This window comes from Hyla sarda, chromosome 3 (genome assembly GCF_029499605.1).
Source record: "Hyla sarda isolate aHylSar1 chromosome 3, aHylSar1.hap1, whole genome shotgun sequence".
Taxonomy (NCBI): domain Eukaryota; kingdom Metazoa; phylum Chordata; class Amphibia; order Anura; family Hylidae; genus Hyla; species Hyla sarda.
In genome coordinates this window covers 102,312,178-102,336,164 of record NC_079191.1, presented here as the reverse complement: position 1 = coordinate 102,336,164, position 23,987 = coordinate 102,312,178, and the positions used below count along the sequence as shown (strand labels likewise).

Below are 23,987 nucleotides of genomic sequence, written 5' to 3'. Positions count from 1 at the left end.
TCCTGGGTGGGGAGGTGTGTTTCAGGACCTGACGGTCAAGGGTCACTGGTCCACTCAGGAGCCTCTCCTTCCCATCAATCTTCTGGAGCTCCATGCCATCTTTATTTGCCTCCTCCACTGGGAGATTCTCCTACAAAATCGACTGGTTCGAGTCCAATTGGACAACACCACAGCTGTGGCATATATCAATCGCCAGGGGGACAAGTTCAGTCGCCCGGAGATGGAGGCGGTCTCCAAGATTCTGCTCCGGGCCGAGACTCAAGTTCCCGCCCTTTCCGCGATCCACATTCCGGGTGTGGAGAAATTGGGAAGCGGATTTTCTCAACCGCACCTTCGCGGATCCAGGAGGCATTTGTGCAGATCTGCGATCTTTGGGGCACCCCGGACGTGGAAATCTTCACGTCTCGCCACGGCAGACAGGTTGCTTGCTTTGTCGCGAAGTTGCGAGACCCTCTGGCTCTAGCGGTGGACGCACTTGTCATCCCGTGGTCGTCTTTCAGTCTTCCATAACCTTTTCCGCCTCTCCAGCCCAGGGTTTTGAGAAAACTCAAGGTGGAGGTTGTACCCCAGTGTCTTCCAGTTCGCCCCAATCTGCTTTCCCAGGGTCCTTTCTGCCACCCCTGCATTTGACAGCGTGGCGGTCGAAACCGTGGTATTGAGAGCTCATTTTTTTTTTCCGGGGTGATTTTCACCATGCTTCCGGCTCGGAAGCCTTCCTCCGCTAGGATTTACCACCGCACTTGGTGGGCTTATTTCCGGTGGTTTGAGGCTCAGTCCGTCTCCCTGGTCATCTTTTCCTTTCCGCTCCTTCTTGCTTTTTTGCAATCCGGTCTGGATCAGTGCTTGGTGCTCAGCTTCCTTTAACCTCTTAAGGACTTAGGGCGTACCTGTACGCCCTAAGCCCGGTCCCGGTGTGAAAAACCCCGCATCACACCGGGTCAGTCCCGGCTGCTAACGATAGCCGGGACCCTGGGCTTACAGCGTGCGGCATCGATCGTTGTGCCGCGCGCTGTTAATCCTTCAGACGCGGCGATCGTGTCTGATCGGGACATCGCAATAAAATCGCGATGTTCCGATCAGCTGGGACGCAGGCGGAGGTCTCCTTTCCTCTCTCCGCGGCGTCCGATCGGGGATTGATTGCTCCAAGTCTGAGCTACAGGCTTGAGCAATCAAGCCCCTATCTGACTGATCCCTGCAAAGCTATGGCTTTGCAGGGATCAGCATAGGAGATCAGTGTGTGCAGTGTTATAGGTCCCTATGGGAGCTATAACACTGCAAAAAAAATAATAAGTTAACAAAGATCATTTAACCCCTTTCCTATTAAAAGTTTGAATCACCCCCCTTTTCCCATAAAAAAAAACAAAAAAAAACTGTGTAAATAAACATATGTGGTATCGCTGCGTGCGAAAATGTCCGAACTATAAAAATATATTGTTAATTAAATTGCACGGTCAATGGCGTGCGCACAAAAAAATTCCAAAATGAATAAAAAGCGATCAAAAAGTCCGATCAATACAAAAATGGTACCGATAAAAACTTCAGAACACGGCGCAAAAAATGAGTCGTCATACTGGCCCGTACGCGGAAAAATAAAAAGGTTATAGGGGTCAGAAGATGACAATTTTAAACGTATAAATTTTCCTGCATGTAGTTATGATTTTTTTCCGAAGTACGACAATATCCAACCTATATAAGTAGGGTATCATTTTAACCGTATGGACCTACAAAATAAAGATAAGGTGTTATTTTTACCGAAAAATGCGCTGCATAGAAGCGGAAGCCCCCAAAACTAACAAAATGAAATTTTTTCTTCAATTTTGTCGCACAATGATTTTTTTTTTCCGTTTCACTGTGGATATTTTGGTAAAATTACTAATGTCACTGCAAAGTAGAATTGGTGGCGCAAAAAAGAAGCCATCATATGGATTTTTAGGTGCAAAATTTAAAGCGTTATGATTTTTAGAAGGTGATGAGGAAAAAATGAAAATGCAAAAACGGAAAAACGCTCAGTCCTTAAGGGGTTAAGGGTCAAGTGTCTGCTCTTTCTATTCTCTCCGCACCTTCTTACAGGGCGTGGTCCATGCGGCTCGGCCATACCAGTCTCCTATCCCTCCTTGGGATCTCAACCTGGTGCTTGGCGCCTTGAGGAAGGCTCCGTTCGAACCTCTTTGGGTTTCTCTCTGCGTTCGTTCTTGGAAGGTTGTCTTTCTCATTGCCATTACCTCCATCAGGAGGGTCTCCGAGCTGGCTGCTCTCTCTTGTCGCTCTCCCTTCTTGGTCCTTCATCAGGACAAGGTTGTATTTCGGCCACCTGCCTCCTTCTTGCCCAAGGCGGTTTCTTCCTGTCACATGAACGAGGAGATCATGCTTTCGTTTTGTCCGGCTCCATCCAACTCTGAGCGTTTCCTCCATTGTCTGGATGTGGTTTGAGCTGTCCAGATCTATCTTTCCGTCACCTCCTCTTTCCAACAGGGTGACATCTTCTTTGTGATTCCGGAGGGTCGTCTCAAGGGTCTTCCGGCTTCCAAGGCCACCATTTCGCGGTGGATCTGTTCCGCCATCTCGGAATCGTACCGGCGTAAATGGAAGGTCCCACCTTTTTTGGTCACTGCACATTCCACGTGTTCCGTTGGAGCTTCTTGGGCACTACGCAATAGGGCTTCGGCATTACAAGTCTGCAAGGCGGCCACCTGGTCGTCCTTCCGTACTTTCACCAAATTCTACCAAGTGCACATTTTGGCATCCGCGGATGCCGGTTTGGGTCACAAGGTTTTGCAGGTGGCAGTGGCTCAGTCTTCTGCTTGATTCTGTGTTGGGTATTTTTTCCCACCCCGGGGACTGCTTTGGTATGTCCCACGGTCTCAATGGAGCTGACCGAGAAAAGTAAATTTTTTATGCTTACCGTAAAATCTCTTTCTCGGAGGATCCTTTGGGTGACACAGCACCCACCCATTTGTTGTGGCTAAGGTTTGGTTTTCTGTCTGAGGGGTTGTGTTCGGTTCTTTTTGTCTGGTTCCCTTGGACACCTGCTGGTTTCTTTTTCTGTCGTTCCTCTCCTACTGCTTTGGGACTAAACTGATTAGCAGGCGGCGTATATACTGCCAAAAGAGGTCGACTTCTTTTTGTATGCCTAGTATCAGCAACAAATACCCACGGTCTCCGTGTCCCCCAATGAATCCTCCGAGAAAGAGATTTTACGGTAAGCATAAAAAATCTACTTTTTCTGAATGTTCTTTTATATTATGGAAATTATTTTGTTAATGTGTAGTACATGTATTATTACTGACAATAAGAGAAAAAAAAAAACTACAGTCCTACACGTATCCTCAGCTAAGTCTTTACAGTATATTGCTCCTGTGCTGAGATATTCAGAGACTACTTTGGAAATGTTCTCTTGTATGCTATGTAGCAACGTGGGGATGACTTAGGAAAGTGTTACAATGAGAAATAAGTCACCAATATGCTTTCTTTCTATCTATCAGAGTTCAGCAATTGGATCATCACCAGGCTTCTCCGGATTGCTGCCGCACCAAGCTGCAAACCTTTACACAAGAAAATTGCTGGCGTCATACATTCCTTGCTTTTCCTTTTTAAGAATAAAAGTCCCTCACTTTTTGGCAAACTTACAAATGATTTTCTCCACCTCTTTGAAGATCTTATCTTTTTGCATAAAGAAAACTTAAATGGGTCTGCAGAATGGCCTTCACCTGTAAGCCGTTTTTTGTGCAATGGAATGGAATGCCAGGCAAATCTGAGGCCCGCTCCGTTTCAGCTGATGAATGTGTCACAGGTGGAGTCACTAGAAACCACCATGTTAATGATCTTGACTGACAATGATGCCGATATCGCTGCTTTTTATTTCCAAAGACAGAACCTGGTCCTTTGGGGAATTGGCTGTTCTTTGCTAGATTTTGGGGACTCAAAGCTCAAAGTACTGGCTTTACATTTCTTAAAGGAGCTGATCACTTTGGGAGGACCACCAGAGCAGCCTGCACATTTTTTTTTCACTCTATTTTTTGGGATGTTGGCTTATATTAATGATATGGATTTAGAACAACAATTGCTCTTTGAAGTCCCACTATTAGATTTTGTGAAAATTTTGTTTCCACTTGAGTTAGAGACTCACTTGAACATAGAACCTATCTACCTTAACATTTTACTGAAGAAACTTGCACTTATGTTTGAAGGAGGTGTATTAAAGGTTGTCCAGTCTGGTACATTGAGAGAAGCACTTTGTCATATAGTACAATATTTTCTCACTGTTGTACCTCCAGGATATGAATCTGCTAAAGAAGTTCGCAATGATCATGTCCGTTGTATTTGTAAAGCCTTTGTCGATGTCTTAGGAAATCAGAGTCAGCAAATGGTAAGAAATGTTATTAATGTAAGTTAATATATTGTGTAAAAGAGATATTCGGGCACAGGGATTAAAGGCATTCTCCCACCCTTAAAACGTACCTGTCAGATCCAACACAAAAAGAAAAAAAAATGTGTTACTCAGTACCTAATCCTTACAATGTACATCTTATTTTTATGCATCTATCACATATGATATATATCACTTATCTATATATATCAGAGTACCCGGTGTTGCCCGTTTTTTCCTATCTAATCCTTGTGGAGGAGGTAAAGCAACATAGGAGAAAGCTGTTGACCCATTATCCCCACTTGATATTCTGTCCTCATATCCTGACCAACATTTCCCCTCCTTTACCATCCTCATATCCTGTTTTCATATTTTGTACTCATATCTCGTCCTTATATCCCAAACTTATATCCTAACCTCATATCCCGTCCGCAAGTGGGGCTGAGTTGTGAAGAAGAGATTGTAGTCTGAACATGTAAGGGGACGTGGCTTTGTGGAAGTGGGGTGCGATGCACAAAAAATGGTCGAAAATAAAAGGGGGTGTGGCTTAGGAGGATGTGGCTTTGCAAGATAGGGCGTGGTGCGCAGGAAGGGTGTAGCTTGCAATTCGGACTGACTTACTCACCAGGAGATGCAGAGTGGAGCTTGTGGAGTAAGGTATTGGAAGTCCCATAGACTTGCATGGGATTTTAGACAAAACCCCATCTTTCACGTAAGGGGGAAGGTTAGGGTTAATTGTACTATTTTTTTTATTTGGCATATAAGTTGCATGTGTGCCAAGTATTACCGAAATATCTCCAGCCATTTGGAAGATATGCTGAAACATACATTTGCATAGACTTGCATGGCACTTTAACCCCTTAAGGACCAAGACCATTTTTACCTTAAGGACTAAGGACCAGAGCATTTTTTGCACATTTGACCACTGTCACTTTAAGCATTAATAACCCTGGGATGGTTTTACTCATGAATTTGATTCCGAGATTGTTTTTTCGTGACATATTCTACTTTTTCATAGTGGTAAATTTTTGTCGATACTTGCATCATTTCTTGGTGAAAAATTCCAAAATTTCATGAACAATTTGAAAATGTATGATTTTTTTTAACTTTGAAACTCTCTGCTTGTGAGGAAAATAATGGAAAGAGATACAGGAAAAAAAAACGGAATGATAACGCAATCCACTCAGATGTTGGTTTGAATAATCATCTTTATTAAAGCCAAATCACAATGCGTTTCGAGGCTTACACATGCCTCTTCCTCAGGTAAAAACAGGCTTACATACATGCAGAGTAAAAGTGTCTGTTTAAAAGGATTCTCTTGGCGCCAAAAATTGTGAGGTCACGCCCCCTGGGGGCGGGAGTACGGACCTGACATCAGTTTAATGTTAGATGACTAAACATGCATATAAAATAAACTTAAAATAGCATAATGAAGTCCAGTGGTTTTGGCATACAGATATAACAGTATAAAACTGTATAAAAACAGGTTTTCTTAGTGACAAAACACGTTGTTTTTTTGTTTTTTTTCCTTGTAATGCGCTCCTATATTGAGGAGCCAGGTCCATCGGTTTGCTAGGTTCCGGCATTAGAAGCACTAGCTGGTACTCCTGCGTATGCGCCAACTGGGAGAAATACTAATGATGATGATTCTTGTGTTGCGGCGATCGGAGCTGGAACTGAAGACAGCTGCGCAAGATACTAGTGATGACAGTTTATATGTTGTAGGGATGGTGCGAGCCTTTGGAGAAGCCATAGCTTGCGCTGTAGTGCAAATCTGTATGTGGAAAATGGGTGGAAAGCTGCCCAATAAGTAGGGATGGATAAGTGGGAAAGTGCATGATGATGGATGGGATAGGAATGATGGGTGTGGTGCATATGGCACCATCGGGTGGTTACAGGGGTGACCCGCGGTGTTGCACAGTTGTATGTTGGGGGGGGGGGTTTGGGGCATGGTACATATGGTGATGGATGGTCCTGCATGGGTAGGTAGATGGTTCTAGGATGGGTATTGTATCAAGGGAGGTATATAGACATACCAAATAAATTTATATATTGATTCACATATAAAATATGTCTACTTTTATGTTTGCATCATAAAGTTGACATGTTTTTACTTTTGGAAGACATCAGAGGGCTTTAAAGTTCAGCAGAAATTTTCCAATTTTTCAAAACATTTTCAAAATCTGAATTTTTCAGGGACCAGTTCAGTTTAAAGTGGATTTGAGTGGTCTTCATATTAGAAATACCCCATAAATGACCCCCTTATAAAAACTGCACCCCTCAAAGTATACAAGATGACATTCAGAATGTTTGTTAACCCTTTATGTGTTTCACAGGAATAGCCGCAAAGTGAAGGAGAAAATTCAAAATCTCAATTTTTTACACTAACATGTTCTTGTAGACTGTTTTTGAATTTTTACAAGGGGTAAAAGGAAAAAATGCCCCCCAAAATGTGTAAACGAATTCCTCTCGAGTAAGGAAATACCTCATATGTGAACGTAAAGTGCTCTGTGGGAAGGAGCCGACAATGGGATTTTGGAGAGTGAATTTTGCTGAAATGGTTTTTAGGGTGCATGTTGCATTTAGGAAGCTCCTATGGTTCCTTAACAGCAAAAAAAAAAAAAAAAAAAAACACATGGCATACTATTTTGGAAACTACACCCCTCAAGGCACGTAACAAGGGTGTACAGTGAGCCTTAACACCCCACAGGTGTTTTGAAGACTCTTCCTTAAAGTCAGATGTGTAAACTAAAAATGAAAGTTTCACTAAAATGCATTTCCCCCCCCCCAAATTTACTACTTCAAAAGAGGTTATAGGAGAAAATGCCCCCCTAAATTTGTAACCCCATTTGGAAATACCCCATATGTAGATGTAAAGTGCTCTGCGGGTGTACTACAATGCTCAGAAGAGAAGGAGCTTTTGAGCTTTTGGAGAGAGAATTTGTTTGGAATGGAAGTCGGGGGCCATGTGCGTTTACAAAGCCCCCATGGTGCCAGGACAGTGGCCCTACTTTACCTTTTCATATGGGATATAAGGAGAAAAAGCCCCCAAAATTTGTTACGCAATTTCTCCAGACTGCAGACAAAGAAGTGTATAGTCCAGCTCACTCCCTCAGCCCGTCGCGCCAGGACCGGCGTGGGCAACACCGACTGAAACTGACAAGTAAAAGCAGAATGTCCAGCGCGAATGTGAAGGAACTGGATGTTTATTCCAATAGCCAGAAAGACACGTAGAACATGACAAGGTGACGCGTTTCGGTCCTAAGGTTGGACCTTAGTTATGACTAAGGTCCAACCTTAGGACCGAAACGCGTCACCTTGTCATGTTCTACGTGTCTTTCTGGCTATTGGAATAAACATCCAGTTCCTTCACATTCGCAATTTCTCCAGAGTATGGAAATTTCCCATATGTGGCCCTAAACTGTTGCCTTGAAATACAACAGGACTCCGAAGTGAGAGAGCACCATGCGCATTTGAGGCCTAAATTGGGGATTTGCATAGGGGTGGACATAGGCATATTTTACGCCAGTGATTCCCAACCCGTGTGCCTCCACCTGTTGCAAAACTACAACTCCCAGCATGTATGGTCTGTCAGTGCATGCTGTGAGTTATAGTTTTGCAACAGCTGGAGGCACACAGATTGGGAAACACTGAGTTAGGAAACAGACAATGTTTCCCAACCAGTGTGCCTCCAGTTTTTGCAAAACTACAACTCCCAGCATGCACAGACAGCCGAAAAGCATGCTGGGAGTTGTAGTTTTGCAACAACTGGAGGAGAACAGTTTGGAGACCACTGTGTAGTGGTGTCCAAACTGTAGCCCTCCAGATGTTGCAAAACTTCAACTCCAAACATGCCCAGGCAACCATTAGACCATATTAACCTTTTTTAGGACACAAGGCGTATGCATATGCCCTGCATCCTGAGTCCTTAAGGATGCAGGGCGTATCCATACGCCCGTGGGAATATCGGTCCCCGCCGCTCGCTGGGCGGGGCCCAGACCAGGGTGACCACTGATATCTATCAACAGGCACCCCGTGCAAACCCCTGGGGGGGTCCTCCCACTTCTATTCCAACCAAATTCTCTCACCAAAATCTCAATGGCGCTCCTTCTCTTCTGAGCATTGTAGTTCGCCCGCAGAGCACTTTACATCCACATATGGGGTATTTCCATATTCAGAAGAAATGGGGTTACAAATCTTGGTAGGCTTTTTCTCCAATTACCCCTTGTGTAAATGAAAAAAATCTAATTTTTCATTTTCACATCCAACTTGAGCGGAAATTTGTCAAGCACCTGTGGGGTGTTAAGGCTCACTATACCCCTTGTTACATTCCTTGAGGGGTGTAGTTTCCACAATAGTATGCCTTGTGTTTTTTTTTTTTTTTTGCTGTTCCGGCACCATAGGGGCTTCCTAAATGTGACATGCCCCCCAAAAACCATTTCAACATAATTTGCTTTCCAAAAGCCAAATGTGACTCCTCCTCTTCTGAGCATTGTAGTGCGCCCGCAGTGCACTTGACTTCCACACATGGGGTATTTCCATACTCAGAAGAGATGGGGTTACACATTTTGGGGGGCATTTTCTCCTATACCCCCTTGTAAAAATTCCAAATTTGGGGGAAAACCAGCATTTTAGTGGAAAAAATAAATTCATTTACACATCCGACTTTAACAAAAAATCGTCAAACACCTGTGGGGTGTTAAGGCTCAGCGGACCCCTTGTTATGCTATGTTGTTGTTTTTTTTTGTTTGTTTTCTGGCAGCATTGGGGCTTCCTAAATGTTACATGCCCCCCAAAAGCCATTTCAGAAAAACTTATTCTCCAAAATCCCATTGTCGCTCTTTCCCTTCTGAGCCTTGTAGTGCACCCACAGAGCACTTGACATCCACATAAAAGGTATTTCCTTACTCGAGAAAAATTGGGTTAAACATTTTGGGGTGCTTTTTCTCCTTTTTACCCCTTGTAAAATTTCAAAAACTGGGTCTACAAGAACATGCGAGTGTAAAAAATATGAAGATTTTGAATTTTCTCCTTCACTTTGCTGCTATTCCTGTGAAACACATAAAGGGTTAACACACTTACTGAATGTCATTTTGAATACTTTGGGGGGTACAGTTTCTATAATGGGGTCATTTATGTAGTAGTTCTAATATGAAGACCCTTCAAACCCACTTCAAACCTGAACTGGTCCCTGAAAAATTCAGATTTTGAAAATTTTGTGAAATATTGGAAAATCGCTGCTGAACTTTGAAGCCCTCTGATGTTTTCCTAAAGTAAAAACATGTCAACTTTATGATGCAAACATAAAGTAGACCTATTGTATTTGTGAATCAAAATATAATTTATTTGGAATATTTATTTTCCTTACAGACAAAAAGTTTCAAAGTTAGAAAAATGCAAAATTTTCATGAAATTTGGGGATTTTTCACCAAGAAAGGATGCAAGTATCAATGAAAATTTACCACTATGTTAAAGTAGAATATGTCACGAAAAAACAATCTCTGAATCAGATTTTTCACAATTTGGCTTTGTCAGGGGGCGTTGTTTTGAAACAACTGGAGGAGAACAGTTTGGAGACCACTGTGTAGTGGTCTCCAAACTGTAGCCCTCCAGATGTTGCAAAACTTCAACTCCAAGCATGCCCAGGCATGCTGGGAGTTGTAGTTTGGCAACATCTGAAGGGCCAGATGTTACAGAAGTACAACTCCCAGCATGCTTGGACTGTCTGGGCATGCTGGGAGTTGTAGTTTTGCAACATCTGGAAGAGCACAGATTGAAGACCTCTGAACAGGGGTCTCCAAACTGTGGCCCTCCAGATGTTGCAAAACTACAACTCCCAGCATGTCCGGACAGCCAAAGGCTAGAAGCAGCAGTGAAGATCACTTTACAGCGTTCTTCACTGCTTCCTCTCATGCCGCTGCGTCCTCCACTTGCCTGCCGCCTCCACTTGTGCCTGCCGCCGGTCCCTGGTCCCCACTGCCGTGTTGGTCCCACGTATGTGCCGCGGTCCCCCCCGCAGCTCTCTGGGTCTTCTTCCCCCACTCTGCCCGACTTCTAGGGGTGGGCAGAGCAGGAGATCTGAACTTTCAACCCCCCCATCTGCTGAGACACTGTGATTGGTCCACAGGGACCAATCACAGTGATCGCTGACCAGGACCATTCACAGATGGTACTTGGGGGGCTTGCAGAAGTTGTCTCCCGCTGGTAACAGCGGGACTTCTGCCTGTTAACCCGCGCCATGCCACGCATCGCCTGGTTAACTGAATGACTTATATAAACGTCAGAATGCGCGAACTACCAGCATAACCTGACGTTTATAGAAGTCATTCTGCAGGAAAGGGTTAAACGAAAACTCAGACCCTTGCAAATGGGGGTAGGTTAGGGTTAATTTAACTATCCTATATTTATAGATGACTTATAAGTAACATGTTTACCAAGTTATATAGAAATATCTTTAGCGGTTTGAAAGTGATGCTGGAACATACATACATACATACACACACACACACACACACATGTTGGCCCTGTTTTACTATTGTTAACCCGACGGGTTGTGTGTCAGATTCTGGTGTGGTGGATTTGAGCTGAGGAAAACCCGACAGATCAGAGCATGTGTAAAAAAAAATAAAAAAAAAATAAATAAATGCAAAATGTAGGGAAACCTTAGTATATACAGTATTACATTTTATGGTAATACAAAGGAATTGGCACCTCAAAAAACCAGCCCCATATGGGTCTGTTGGTAGAAAAGTAAACTCTTTAGGGCTAGATAATTGCTCAACATTGGCTGAGAGTCTCTCCTCCCACTCTCTCTGAATTGATATCTAAATTGAATCATATTATTTGATTGGAGAGGTGGGTATATACTAAACAGAAGGCTATGGGGGGGGGGGGGGTATTGGGTCCATATGGGGCCCCTGGATTGATGCACCTGGGTTGGCTTCCACATATTTGCAGTGTACTCCAGTGGAGGCCTTTTTGCATGGGATGGGTGTCCCTAGATGATCTGGTTGTCAATGTTGTCTGTGGTCTTTTTGTCCCCCCTTTATTGGTGTATGTATATTGATTTGTCTATGTTCTGTGCCAGCCATAATGTGTGTGGTGATTTTTTGTTTCATGTTTTATTTATTTATTTTTTTTCCTCCTCTCCACCCCCCCCCTTTGCCTGGTCTGTTATTCTCCTACTCCTAATGTGTCTTACAAGGCTCATCATTTTATTTATTTTTTTTCTTTCTTTTCTTTCTTTTTTTATTTTCTTTTTCTAAATGTTTTTTTTTTTTTTTTTTTTTTTTTTTTTTGCAACTACTACATGGGTTATAAACACAGTGCTGAAGTTTATATATGTCATATGAACCTGGAAGGAGGTGTCATTTCTGGGGATGGGGGTTGTTTTGGTTTGTTAATGTATGTTTTTTTCTGTTTTGTATGTTAAAAACAAAACAAAAACCTTATTAAAGCTTTGATTTAAAAAAAATAGATAAAAACTCTTTAGGGTTTTTAGAAGCCAAGGAGGAAAAAAAAAATCCAAAGGTGAAAAATGGCTCAGCCTTTAAGGGGTTAATTGCTGGTATTGAAAAAATTTAAATGTGGCGTACCAATACAGTACACAAATTGACAGGAGTAACAGGATGAGGCTGGTTAGGGCTTTAGTAATTGATGTATGTTTTGCAATATAGGATCTCTGGTTAATACTTGTTTGTTTTCTGTTGTCCCAGTACTTAGTGCCCTCAATGTATGCAGCACTTCAGAAGGAAAGCGAGGAGTTCATCCATCAGCAGGAGCAGATCCCAACAGAGCCATCCAGTACAGAGTCTGAAGGTGGGGGGAGCAGCAGCGATGAGGTTCAGGAGAAGCGGCCACGCTTAAGTTTAACAGCAAGAACCCAGAAGAAACAAAGCCCGTCTGGAGTGTAAATATCATCACATCTATTATTTCTTTGGGGTGTTTTATAACTTGAACATTATCCTTAAATGGCAGATGTGAAGTTCAAGGTCCACTGAGTTACTATGCCAAGTGGCATAAAAAATACAGCGACATTTGCATAATTGCTGATCAGAAAAAATATAGTGGACACATGCTTCTAAGTGTGCTGTATTCATGAAGGCAGCTTTTTCCATTCCTCCTGTCACCCTATTGCAGTGTTTCCCAGCCAGGGTGCCTCCAGCTGTTGCAAAACTACAACTCCCAGCATGCCAAAGGCTGTCCGGGCATGCTGGGAGTTGTAGTTTTGCAACAGCTGGAGGCACCCTGGTTGTGAAACACTGCCCTATTGGTTCTGTGTTACTGACTTCCAGTGTAATACAAGCCCCTGTGAAGTGGATGTTACTTTTTGAGCCCTGTCTGTCAGCAGCTTTCTTCCTGTCTGCAGTGCTTCGCTGCCTGGAGGAGTTCCATGAAGTCATTTCTTTTTCACAGGGAAAACAGAAGTAGTAAACAGAACCCCCAAACTGCTAATATAAAATGCCTGTATGTATGCCAAGTGTAATTCTGTGTTAAATAGGTTATCCACCATAAGGGGATTTTAGTTCGTACCTGGAAGACAGTAATGGACATGCTTAGGAAGGATCTGCGCTTGTCTTGGGGCTAAATGGCTATGTTATGAGATTACCATAATACTGTGGCTAGCTTTTTGTGAACTGGTATTTCCTGTTTGAGTTTTCTTCTTTTGCCTACAAATCCCATAATTCCATTTTCCTCCCTCCCACACATCAGCGACCCCACCCATTGAATCATAAATTAGCTGCATCCATTCAAAAGACCTGTGGTTTTCAATCAGGGTCCCTATAGCTGTTGCATTAGTTGTAGATTGATCTCTCTCCCACCAAGCGATCTCTCCACCCATTGAAGCAGACAGGCTCCCTGTCATCAACTGACTAGTGAGGTCAGGTCTCGGCCGCATCGCAAACTGGGAAAAATCTGAGACAATAGTTCATCATTTAACTTTTAATGGGGCAATCATTAACAATCACAGCTTCTATACAGATGCCATTTAGATGCCATATTGATGGTTCAGCGGCCCCAAGGCAGTTTGTAGCAGTAGAGCACCAATCTCATAGATCAGTGTAATGCATAGGCATTATGCTGATCTTTATAAGCAGTTGAATTGCTTATAATAGGCCCCTTGGGGTCCCTGCATTCCTGATACTGCTTGGCCAACAAAGTAAAACTGAGAAATTGTGCAGGTTGTTTATAAAAAAAAAATATATATATATATATATATATATATATATATATATATATATATATATATATATATATAATATACATACATACATACATACATACATACATACACACACACACACACACACACACACACACACACACACACACACATTCATGGCTGTAAATGTTGGCACCCCTGAAATTTTTATAGATAATGAAGTATTTCTCACAGAAAGGGATGGATTGCAGCAACACATGTTTTGCTATACACATGTTTATTCCCTTCCTGTGTATTGGAACTAAACCAAAAAAGGGAGGAAAAAAAGCTAATTGGACATAATGTCACATCAAACTCCAAAAATGGGCTGGACAGAATTATTGGCACCCTTAACTTAATATTTGGTTGCACAACCTTTTTGGAAAAAATTAGCTTCCTTTAACCATCAATAAGCTTCTTACACCTCTCAGCCGGAATGTTGCACCACTCTTCCTTTGCAAACTGCTCCAGGTCTCTCTTATTGGAAGGGCGCCTTTTCCCAACAGCAATTTTAAGATCTCTCCACAGGTGTTCAATGGGATTTAGATCTGAACTCATTGCTGGCCACTTCAGAACTCTCCAGCGCTTTGTTGCCATTCATTTCTGGGGGCTTTTTGACGTATATTTGGGGTCATTGTCCTGCTGGAAGACCCAACATCTCGGACGCAAACCCAGCTTTCTGACACTGGGCTGTACAAAATCCATTGGTAATCCTCAGATTTCATGATGCATTGCACACATTCAAGGCACCCAGTGCCAGAGGCAGCAAAACAACCCCAAAACATCATTGAACCTCCACCATATTTCACTGTAGGTACTGTGTTCTTTTCTTTGTAGGCCTCATTCCTTTTTCGGTAAACAGTAGAATGATGTGCTTTACCAAAAAGCTCTATCTTGGTCTCATCTGTCCACAGGACATTTTCCCAGAAGGATTTTGGCTTACTCAAGTTCATTTTGACAAAATGTAGTCTTACTTTTTAATGTCTCTGTGTCAGCAGTGGGGTCCTCCTTTCATTTCATTTAAATGTGGATGTATAGTTTGCGCTGACACTGATGCTCCCTGAGCCTGCAGGACAGCTTGAATATCTTTTGGAACTTTTCTGGGGCTGCTTATCCACCATCCGGACTATCCTGTGTTGACACCGTTCATCAATTTTTCTCTTCCATCCACGCCCAGGGAGATTAGCTACAGTGCCATGGGTTGCAAACTTCTTGATAATGTTGCGCACTGTGGACAAAGGAAAATTTAGGTGTCTGGAGATGGACTTGTAACCTTGAGATTGTTGATATTTTTCCACAATTTTGATTCTCAAGTCCTCAGACAGTTCTCTTCTCCTCTTTGATTTCCATGCTTAGTGTGGCACACACAGACACACAATGCAAAGACTAAGGGGGAGATTTATCAAAACTTGTACAAAGGAAAAGTTTCCCAGTTGCCCATAGCAACCAATCAGATCACTGCTTTCATTTTGCAGAGGCCTTGTTAAAAATGAAAGAAGTGAAATGATTGGTTGCTATAGTCAATTGGGCAACTTTTCCACTGGGCAGGTTTTGATAAATCTCCCCCTAAGTGAACTTCTCTCATTTTTATCTTTCAGGTGTGATTTTTATATTGCCCACACCTGTTACTTGGCCCAGGTGAGTTTAAAGGAGCATCACATGCTTGATACAATCTAATTTTGAAAGGGTGACAATTTTGTCCAGCCCATTTTTGGAGTTTGGTGACATTATGTCCAATTTTCTTTTTTCCCTCCCTTTTTGGTTTTGTTCCAATACACACAAAGGGAATAAACATGTGTATAGCAAAACATGTGTTACTGCAATCCTTTTATGTGAGAAATACTACATTTTCTAGAAAAAATTCAGGGGTGCCAACATTTACAGCCATGACTGTATGTATATATGTGTGTGTGTATATGTATGTGTATATGTATGTGTATATATATATATATATATATATATATATATATATATATATATAATGACCTTTTATTTTAATTTTTTTGCTGGCTCCTAGATTTAAAATAAATTTGTCAAGGCCTGTCATTCATGCATTCTTTTGTGGAACAGTTCAAGGATTGAGTTTTGGTGACTGCTGTTTAGTCCACACATTCAAGCAACATTCTCTATGGAAGAACTCCATATATAGACAGACTTAAGCGAATGCATGTGTTCACAACCACACATTGACATGACCATGGTTCTGGTGCTCATTTCCTTCTTATCTATCACTCTAAGCAGTAGTAATGTCCCCCATTCTCCCTGTGGTTTGGGACTTCACACATCACATGCCTCTTGTCTCTACTACTCCGTACTCTACTTCCTCCATCCCTTTCTAATTAAGGATCATGTTTCACATGCTGGTAAGCAGATAGCTTAATGTGCAGTGAATAGGGGAGCAGCAAAGCTATGTCTCATGGCAGATCTCCGCTGTGGGTGACGACTAAGTAATTACAGAATTCCCTTGCACCTTGTGACAGGGGGACATGCATGCTGCTGTAAATAGAGGTAATGTCTGTAAGGAATCATGGCAACTGTAGTGCTTTACAATGATAAGCCCACCCACAGCAAGCCCTGGCAGCATCAATATACAGGTGCTGTACAGAGCTAAAAAATAACTCCCTCTCAACTATTATGGCATCAGCTGGTGAGAAATCACATGCGGCACTTATTTTTGGGATTGATATTTATGATGATAATTTACAAAGAATCTTCTTCATTTACCATTAACAGGGCTGCTCCAGTGGATATGAAGGCTAAGGTAACAATCTGGAGAGAAATAAACAAAAAATTTTTGTGTCTCTTACACGCATTGGAAGGAGAAGACCTAACTGAAGATGGAGTCATGTGCCCATTAGAAGGAATCACAGTCGCAATGCACTTATCTGCTGTTTGCACAGCTCACATTTCTGTCATGTAAGTGGATAGAAAATGTTACTGGGGCATAAATATATAAAAATATGTAATTCCAAAGGGACTAAATTGTAGACCATTGTGTTCCCAATAATTATAGCCTTCTTAAGGGTGCGTTCACACTTAGTAATTCAAGAGGAATTTACTCGAGTAATTCCTCTTGAATTCTCCTCTCCAAATTAATGCACATCTCCTCTGCCCATTGACTTGTTATTTCTGCTGTCCTGTTCACACTGCGGAAATTCTGCTAGCAGAATTCTGACGCTGAATTCCTTTCCGCTTGAAGAAAGAACATGTTCTTTCTTCAAGGGGAATCCGCGAGCAGAATCCAATAGAAGTCAATGGTAAAAAAAAAAAAATTCTGCCCGACATCGTTTTCAAGCGGAATTCGAGCGGAATTCAGCAAAGTAGAGAAAATGGCCTCCTCCTTCATTCCTCTTCATTTCCGCATGGAAATTCCGCTTGAATTCCGCTCAATTTCTGCTTGAATTCCTCTTGATGGAGAAGGCAACAATTTCCTGACCGAAATTATTCCTTGTGAATTCATCTTGAATTCTTCACTGTGATGGGAATGGGGATACAACAAATCTCAGCTGAGAATATATAGTTCCCCACCTTCAAGTTTTTTTGAGGCACAAGTAGATGGTTCCCTGGTAATGGTAGCATTTATTCAGGTGGTTCCTGTTCGTGGTTGCATTTATTTAGGGTCTTGCCCATAATAATACATTTGAGAATCAGTGTTGTAGATGTTACACAACTTAAAGGGGTACTCCGGTGAAAACCTTTTTTCTTTTAAATCAACTGGTGCCAGAAAGTTTAACAGGTTTGTAAATTACTTCTATTAAAAAATCTTAATCCTTCCTGTACTTATTAGCTGCTGAATACTACAGAGGAAATTATTTTCTTTTTGGAATGCTCTCTGATGACATCACGAGCACAGTGCTCTTTGCTGACATCATTATAATAATAATAACTCTTTATTTATTGCTGTCCTTAGTGGGATTTGAACCCAAGGCCCCAGAACTGCAAGGCAGCAGTGCTAACCACTGAGCCACCATGCTGCCCTTTGGATACATCTGCTATGCACAGTTGCTAAAATGGACAGAGATGTCAGCAGAGAGCACTGTGCTCGTGATGTCATCAGTGTTCCAAAAAGAAAGGAATTTACTCTGTAGCATTCAGCAGCTAATAAGTACTTGAAGGATTAAGATTTTTTAATAGAAGTAATTTACAAATATGTTTAACTTTCTGGCACCAGTTGATTTAAAAGAAAAAAGGTTTTCACCGGAGTACCCCTTTAAGGAGACAGGACTGTTACTTTTTATTTTTTTTTAAGTAGTCTATTAATATTAACTCCTTGGCTTCCTACCCCTAGGATTTTCAGCTATTCTAAGCCCTAAATATAGTTTAACACTTTAAACACATTGCTGCCTTAATATCAAAGAGTGTTATTTGCATTATTGTGTTAAAATTTCATTGTGCATTCGTTTCAAATGTCCCACCAAACATATGCGCCAATTATATATTATTGCATACATAGTAACATAGTTTGTAAGGTTGGAAAAAAGAGTCCATTAAGTTCAACCTAAAAGCCTACTGTGTTGAACCAGAAGAAGGCAAAAAAAAAGCGATCCAGGCCCCCCTTAAACGTGTTTAGGGAGTCAGACATCACAACACAGCAGGTTTTCGGTTGAACTTGATGGACTCTGGTCTTTTTTCAACCTTACAAACTGTGTTACTATGTAGCTATGTCCTATAAGTAGGTTTTCTGCTGCTTCTTTTATACTTACTCCCTCCCCTCATCTCCACCCACAGAGACTCCACATGATCATCTACCATTGACACCCATTGTGGGGAAAAAAAAAAATGACTACCAAGTGGTATAAGTTTTCATTCCAATTCATTGGTCCTAGAAAGTGCAGCAAACTATGCTTTTTAAAACAGCTTCAGGAGGGAGGGGTGGAAAAAGTATGTGTGCCGGTCAAATGTATGCTAAAAGGACAATGGTAATGTTTGGTTATTGAAGTCTATGATCTGGATTTACCAGTTTGTCTAAGGACAGAAACTGTCCGGCTTTTCCATGAAAACCAATCACATCTTAAAGTGTACCTGTCAGATCCCTCAGATACAAAAAAAATATGTTACTCACTACCTAATTCTGACCATGTACATCTATTTGTATGCCTCTATCACCCATATTTAATTATAAAAATCCCTCTTTTCATTAGCTTACAATGTTAGAAATCCTCTCTGGGAAAGGGTCGTGTCCCTCCTTTGTGGTGGTGAGAGGTGATTGGTGTGTCTGCTCATGCAGCCTTGTGCATGAGTCATCTCTTGTGTTCCAGTTGGTAATAAACTGTCCCTTATGTAATAAGACACGTTACTATTTACTTGCTTTTAAAATTCTCAACCGTTATATGTGATAGAAAAAACAGCCACTAGGTGGCTCTGTTCCCTGCGCAAGTCAAACAGTTTGGTCTCCTCATGGCCTGGCAGGAAACCAAATTTAGGAAGTGCCTGCGGGGCATGGTGAGGCACAGCTCTCGCAGGCTTCAGTGACGTCGCTCCTGCTGGGGAACTCCAACTTTTTCCTGCTGGGAGCTCACACAAAGTGAGCAAGGGGAACGGTATGATAGAGCTTTTTAAAGCTAGGAAATTTTTTGGGGAGTTAGGGAATATAATCAGAGTAACATCAGTAACAACATATAAAAAGTTTTTGGATCAAACAGTGCCCATTTAAGGAGCTTCAGTAAAATGAAAGCTGAGCTGTGATTGGTTGTTATGGGCAACACCAAACAGTTTCTGTCCTTAGACAGGTTGGTAAAGCTGGATCTATAGGCTCATTGGTTCCAGGATGTGGACATTACCAATGTGATGTGAACAGAGCCATAGCTTTTATATGTCTTTATTTCTCTACTGTCTTCACAGTTTGTCTCCAAAGACATCAGGACTTTCTGATACATCTTACACAAAAACCACTGATGTAAAACAACAGCTTTCCTGGGTTGGCCTGGAGGAGATTGTGAGAGTACTAAAGATCTGCAAGAAGCTTCTTAATTCAGGATTCCACTGCAAAGAGCCCATAATGAAAAACATAGTCAAAATACTTGATTCTGTGTTATACATACATGGTAAAGCAACATTTGTAGATTGTCTTGTGTTTAGTTTATAACTTTTCTTTCTGTGGTTTCTGGCATCCTTCACATGTGCTCATTTATTGGCAGCTGAGAATTTTCCTTTTGAACCATAAATGGTTCTATTAGAGTATTTATTTAAAGCTACAATATCATAGTAGCTGTTTTTTTTTTTTTTTTCTTTTAAACAAGCCATTTTAGGAAACTGTCCCTAGAAATATTTCCCGAAAACTTAATTGACTTAACACCTTTTTGTTTTTTCAGTTTTCTCCATTTCAAGAAGAATAAGCTCTGTTGATTTCTCGAGCGCTTCATTGGGGGACACGGGACCATAAGTATATGCTGGTTGCCACTAGGAGGCTGACACTAGGCAAAAAACAAAAGAAAGTCTACTCCTCCCGGCAGGATATACCAGCCTCCTGGCTCTGAGCAACCCAGTTTTAGTTTAGTGTCAGCAGGAGGCAGACACAGGTCCCGAGTTCTCCAGACCTGGTTTTATTTCTTTAGTTTTTTTCCTAGTCTCAGTCTATAGTTAGATTTTCTCTCCCTTTTTTTTTTTCTAGCATGGAGCGACGGGAGCATGGCGCTGCCTGATCCCCCACCTGCGAGCTAGGGGCACGGTGCATTGCAGCATGGGCCGTTAACCCATCCTCGCCACCAACCAGCGCCTGGTGGTGTACCCTGGGTCCGGGTCCCCTGTTTAAGGCAGGTGACCCTTAGTTGGTCGAAGACTTCATGGGTGAGTATGCTCTAAAAATGTGGGAGAGTATGTTTCCCCTTTTACCTCCCCCTCCCCCCTCTTTCCCCCCCTTCCCCCTGGACCTCCATTCTTTTCCCTGTGTGTTTTTTTTTTTCTTATGGAGGGGGGGAGTGCCTGTTTCCCTGGGAGGTAGGGGTTAACTGACAGCAGCAAGCAGCCTACCGGCCTCTGCCCACTCCGCCATGCATCTCATCTCATCCTCTGGCTTCCCTGTACGGGGGCTGCGACCCCCCTTCTCTTCAGCACAGCCGGATGTTCCAGCTCCGGGCCAGACGAGGTGCACACTTTACCCCATGGCTTGGGCCTGCCGGTGGCTCCTCCCGCTGCGGCCTCCTTTCCGGCGGCGCTCTGTACTGCATGGAGTCTCGTCGGTCCGCCGGGCTGCGTTCCCTGTGTTTCAGCTTTACCTCTCGGCGCACCGCTTGTCTTCTGGTCTGGGCCACGGGCAGTGTGACTAATTTAGCCCGTGGCTTTGGCCTAACCTTAGCACCGCCCACAGTATTGCGAGCACGGGATCCTCCTCTCCTACCCCGGCCTATCATTTCTAGGTGCGCTCTCCGGAACAGGCTTTAGGGGGCTTCATTTCTCCTCCCCCCCCTCTTCCGTCACCCTATTTGGTCTAAGCGCGCTCTGGAGGTCAGGGCTCTGTCCAATCCTGGAATCCTGGTCAGCTGGCCCCTCCTACCCTGCTCCTGACCCTCTTGCTGGACTTCCTGGCTTGTGGCTCAGCTCAGCATCTCCTCAGCCTCTCTGCTGGCCTCCCCTGTGCTGCTGTCTGCTCCTGCTGTACCTTCAGGATCTGCCTCTCTCTGGACACGGGACCTGGGTGAGCTCGCTCCTTGTCTGTCTGTCTGTCCGACTTACTAGTGTTTTTCGTGTCTGACCCCCCACCCCCTACCCCACTCTCCTCGGCAAGCGGCCCCTGCGCTGGTCATTTATTATTCCTTATCAGGCTGTAGAATCAAAATGTCAGGCGGTTCCTCTGAGCCCACCTGTCCAGTCTGTGTGTCCTTGCAGCCCAGTCCTCCCCTGGCTACTGTTCAGGAGGGTCTGCCGGACTGCGGAAGGTCTGATCCCGCTTCTGAGTGGGTCTCCTCTCTCAGATAATCTCAGATTTGGCCAGGGTCTCCCAGGAGGTGGTCTCCACCTTGGGGCTGTCCTCTTTGCGCTCGTCTCTCAGGGAGACAACAGTTGAGACCTCCCCTTCCACCATTCTTTACGGCCCTACCGTGGCCGTCCCGGTCGCTTCTCTTCCGACTCATCCCCTGAGGCCGGCTGAGCGGGATCCTCCCACCACCGCTCTCTCTCTCTCTACATCCTCCAGGCGCCGCCGCAACCGGTCACCCAGTGTCCGCTCCCAGTCCACCTGTTCCAGAACTCCTGCCCTGCCTGGCATTAACCCTTTGATCGCAGCGTCTAAAACGAAAGTAAGAGAAACCCAGCAGCTCAGCAGAGCTGATTGGGACTATCGAGATTACACTGATCAGTGCTTTGCAATGGCATAGCAGTGGTCAGTGTATGCAATCAGAAGATTGCATGTTTTAGCCCCCTGTGGGGGCTAAAAAAAAAAAAGTGCAAAATTTATTTTTCTTTTTATAAAAGTTCATTAACCCCTTCCCTATTAAAAGTTTGAATCACCCCCCCTCTTCCCATTTTTTAAATAAAATAATGTAATAAAGAATAAAAATAATCATATGTGGTACCGCCACGTGCGTAAATGTCTGAACTATTAAAGTATTAGGGTAGCTAAACCACACATTTGATGGTGTACACATAAAAAAATACCAAAATCCAAAATTGTGCATTTTTGATCACTTCATATACCGTATATACTCAAGTATCAGCCGACCCGAATATAAGCCGAGACCCCTAATTTCACCCCAAAAACCCAGGAAAAGTTATTGACTCGAGTATAAGCCTAGGGTGGGTAATACATCATCCTCCCATGTCATCATCCAGACCCCCGTCATTAACACCCTCATCATCATCACCCTGGCATCATCCCCCCTTCATCATCATCACCCTGTCATCATCCCCCCTTCATCATCATTACCCTGTCATCATCCCCCCCCTTCTTCATTACCCTGTCATCATTACCATGTCAGCATCCCACACCACCCCCTTCATCATCACCGCTTGTCAATGTCTGATTTAACAGTGGTCTTCAACCTGCGGACCTCCAGATATTCCAAAACTTCAACTCCCAGCCATTGGCTGTCCGGGCATGCTGGGAGTTGTTGTTTTGAAACATCTGGAGGTCCGCAGGTTGAAGACCACTGCCCGGGCCTTCGTCATCGTACAGACCCCCCCCCCTCCCCCCTTTAGTCTTGTACTCACCTCCGCTCGGCGGGACATTAGGGCGAGCTGTTCCAGGGCCATCTGTGCTGCAGGGACCGTCCGGTGGGGATGGATAATCATTCCGGGCTGTTCATCTTCACCGGGGGTGCCTCTTCTCCGCGCTTCTGGCCCGGGCCCGGAATAATGGCGTTGCCTTGACGACGACGATGCACAGGGACGTTGCTCATGAACGTCCCTGTGCGTCATCGTCAAGGCAACGCCATTATTCCGGGCCGAAGCGCGGAGAAGAGGCACCCCCTGTGAAGATCGACAGCCAGGAACGACTATTCCTCTCCATTGGACGGTCCCTGCAGCACAGATGGCCCGGACCAGCTCACCCTAATGTCCCGCCGAGCGGAGGGGAGTACAAAACTAAAGGGGGGGGGGGAGGGGGTCTGGATGACGATGAAGGCCCGGGCAGTGGTCTTCAACCTGTGGACCTCCAGATATTTCAAAACAACAACTCCCAGGCAGTTGTAGTTTTGGAACATCTGGAGGTCCGCAGGTTGAAGACCACTGAGGGCGGAGAGTTCACTCGAGTATAAGCCGAGGGGGGTGTTTTCAGCACGAAAAATCGTGCTGAAAAACTCGGCTTATACTAGTATATACGTATATACGGTACCATAAAAATATTAATTAAAAAGCTATCAAAAAGTCACATCTAAACAAAAATGTTACCGATAAAAACTACAGATGAGCCCTTATACCGCCCCGTACATGGAAAAAAAAAAGTTATAGGGGTCAGAAGATGCCGATTTTAAACATACTAATTTTGGTGCATGTAGTTTATAGTTTTGTAAAGTATTAAAATAAAATAAAACCTATATGAATTGGGTATCCTTGTAACCGTATGGACATACAGGATAAAGATAAGGTGTAATTTTTGACAAAAAGGGCACCGTGTAGAAACGGGAGCCCCCAAAAGTAACAAAATTGATTTTTTTTTATTTCACCCCACAAATATTTTTTGTTTTTGTTTCGCCGCAGATTATATTATAAAATAAGTGATGTCATTACAAATTACAATTTGGTGACTCAAAAAAACAAGTCTGTATGGGTCTGTAGGTGCAAAAGTGAAAGTGTTATGATTTTTAGAAGGGAAGGAGGAAAAAACGAAAATGCAAAAACGAAAATTTGCTGAGTCCTTAAGGTGAAAATAGGCCCCTAAGGGGTTAAAGAACCCTCAGACAAGCATATCGAAAGGCATTTGCCTCTATGTGGGTATCCAAACCCCTCTCTGTTTGGGCTCTTCAATTGCGCCAGGGTAATTTAGTA

The 23,987-nt window shown here is 43.3% G+C and overlaps 1 protein-coding gene across 3 annotated transcripts in view; it reads left to right on the top strand.

Moving 5' to 3' along the window:
* The window catches only part of ATR (ATR serine/threonine kinase), a 167,041-nt gene that overhangs the window by 24,050 nt on the left and 119,004 nt on the right, over positions 1-23,987 (top strand). For 2 of the 3 annotated variants that reach the window (XM_056564794.1, XM_056564795.1), the window contains exons 4-7: positions 3,483-4,366; positions 12,082-12,275; positions 16,302-16,484; positions 19,410-19,612. In XM_056564794.1, the coding sequence (XP_056420769.1) occupies positions 3,483-4,366; positions 12,082-12,275; positions 16,302-16,484; positions 19,410-19,612 (1,464 nt within the window). The remainder of the gene's footprint in view (positions 1-3,482; positions 4,367-12,081; positions 12,276-16,301; positions 16,485-19,409; positions 19,613-23,987) is intronic. The other variant, XM_056564796.1, reaches the window with a different exon arrangement.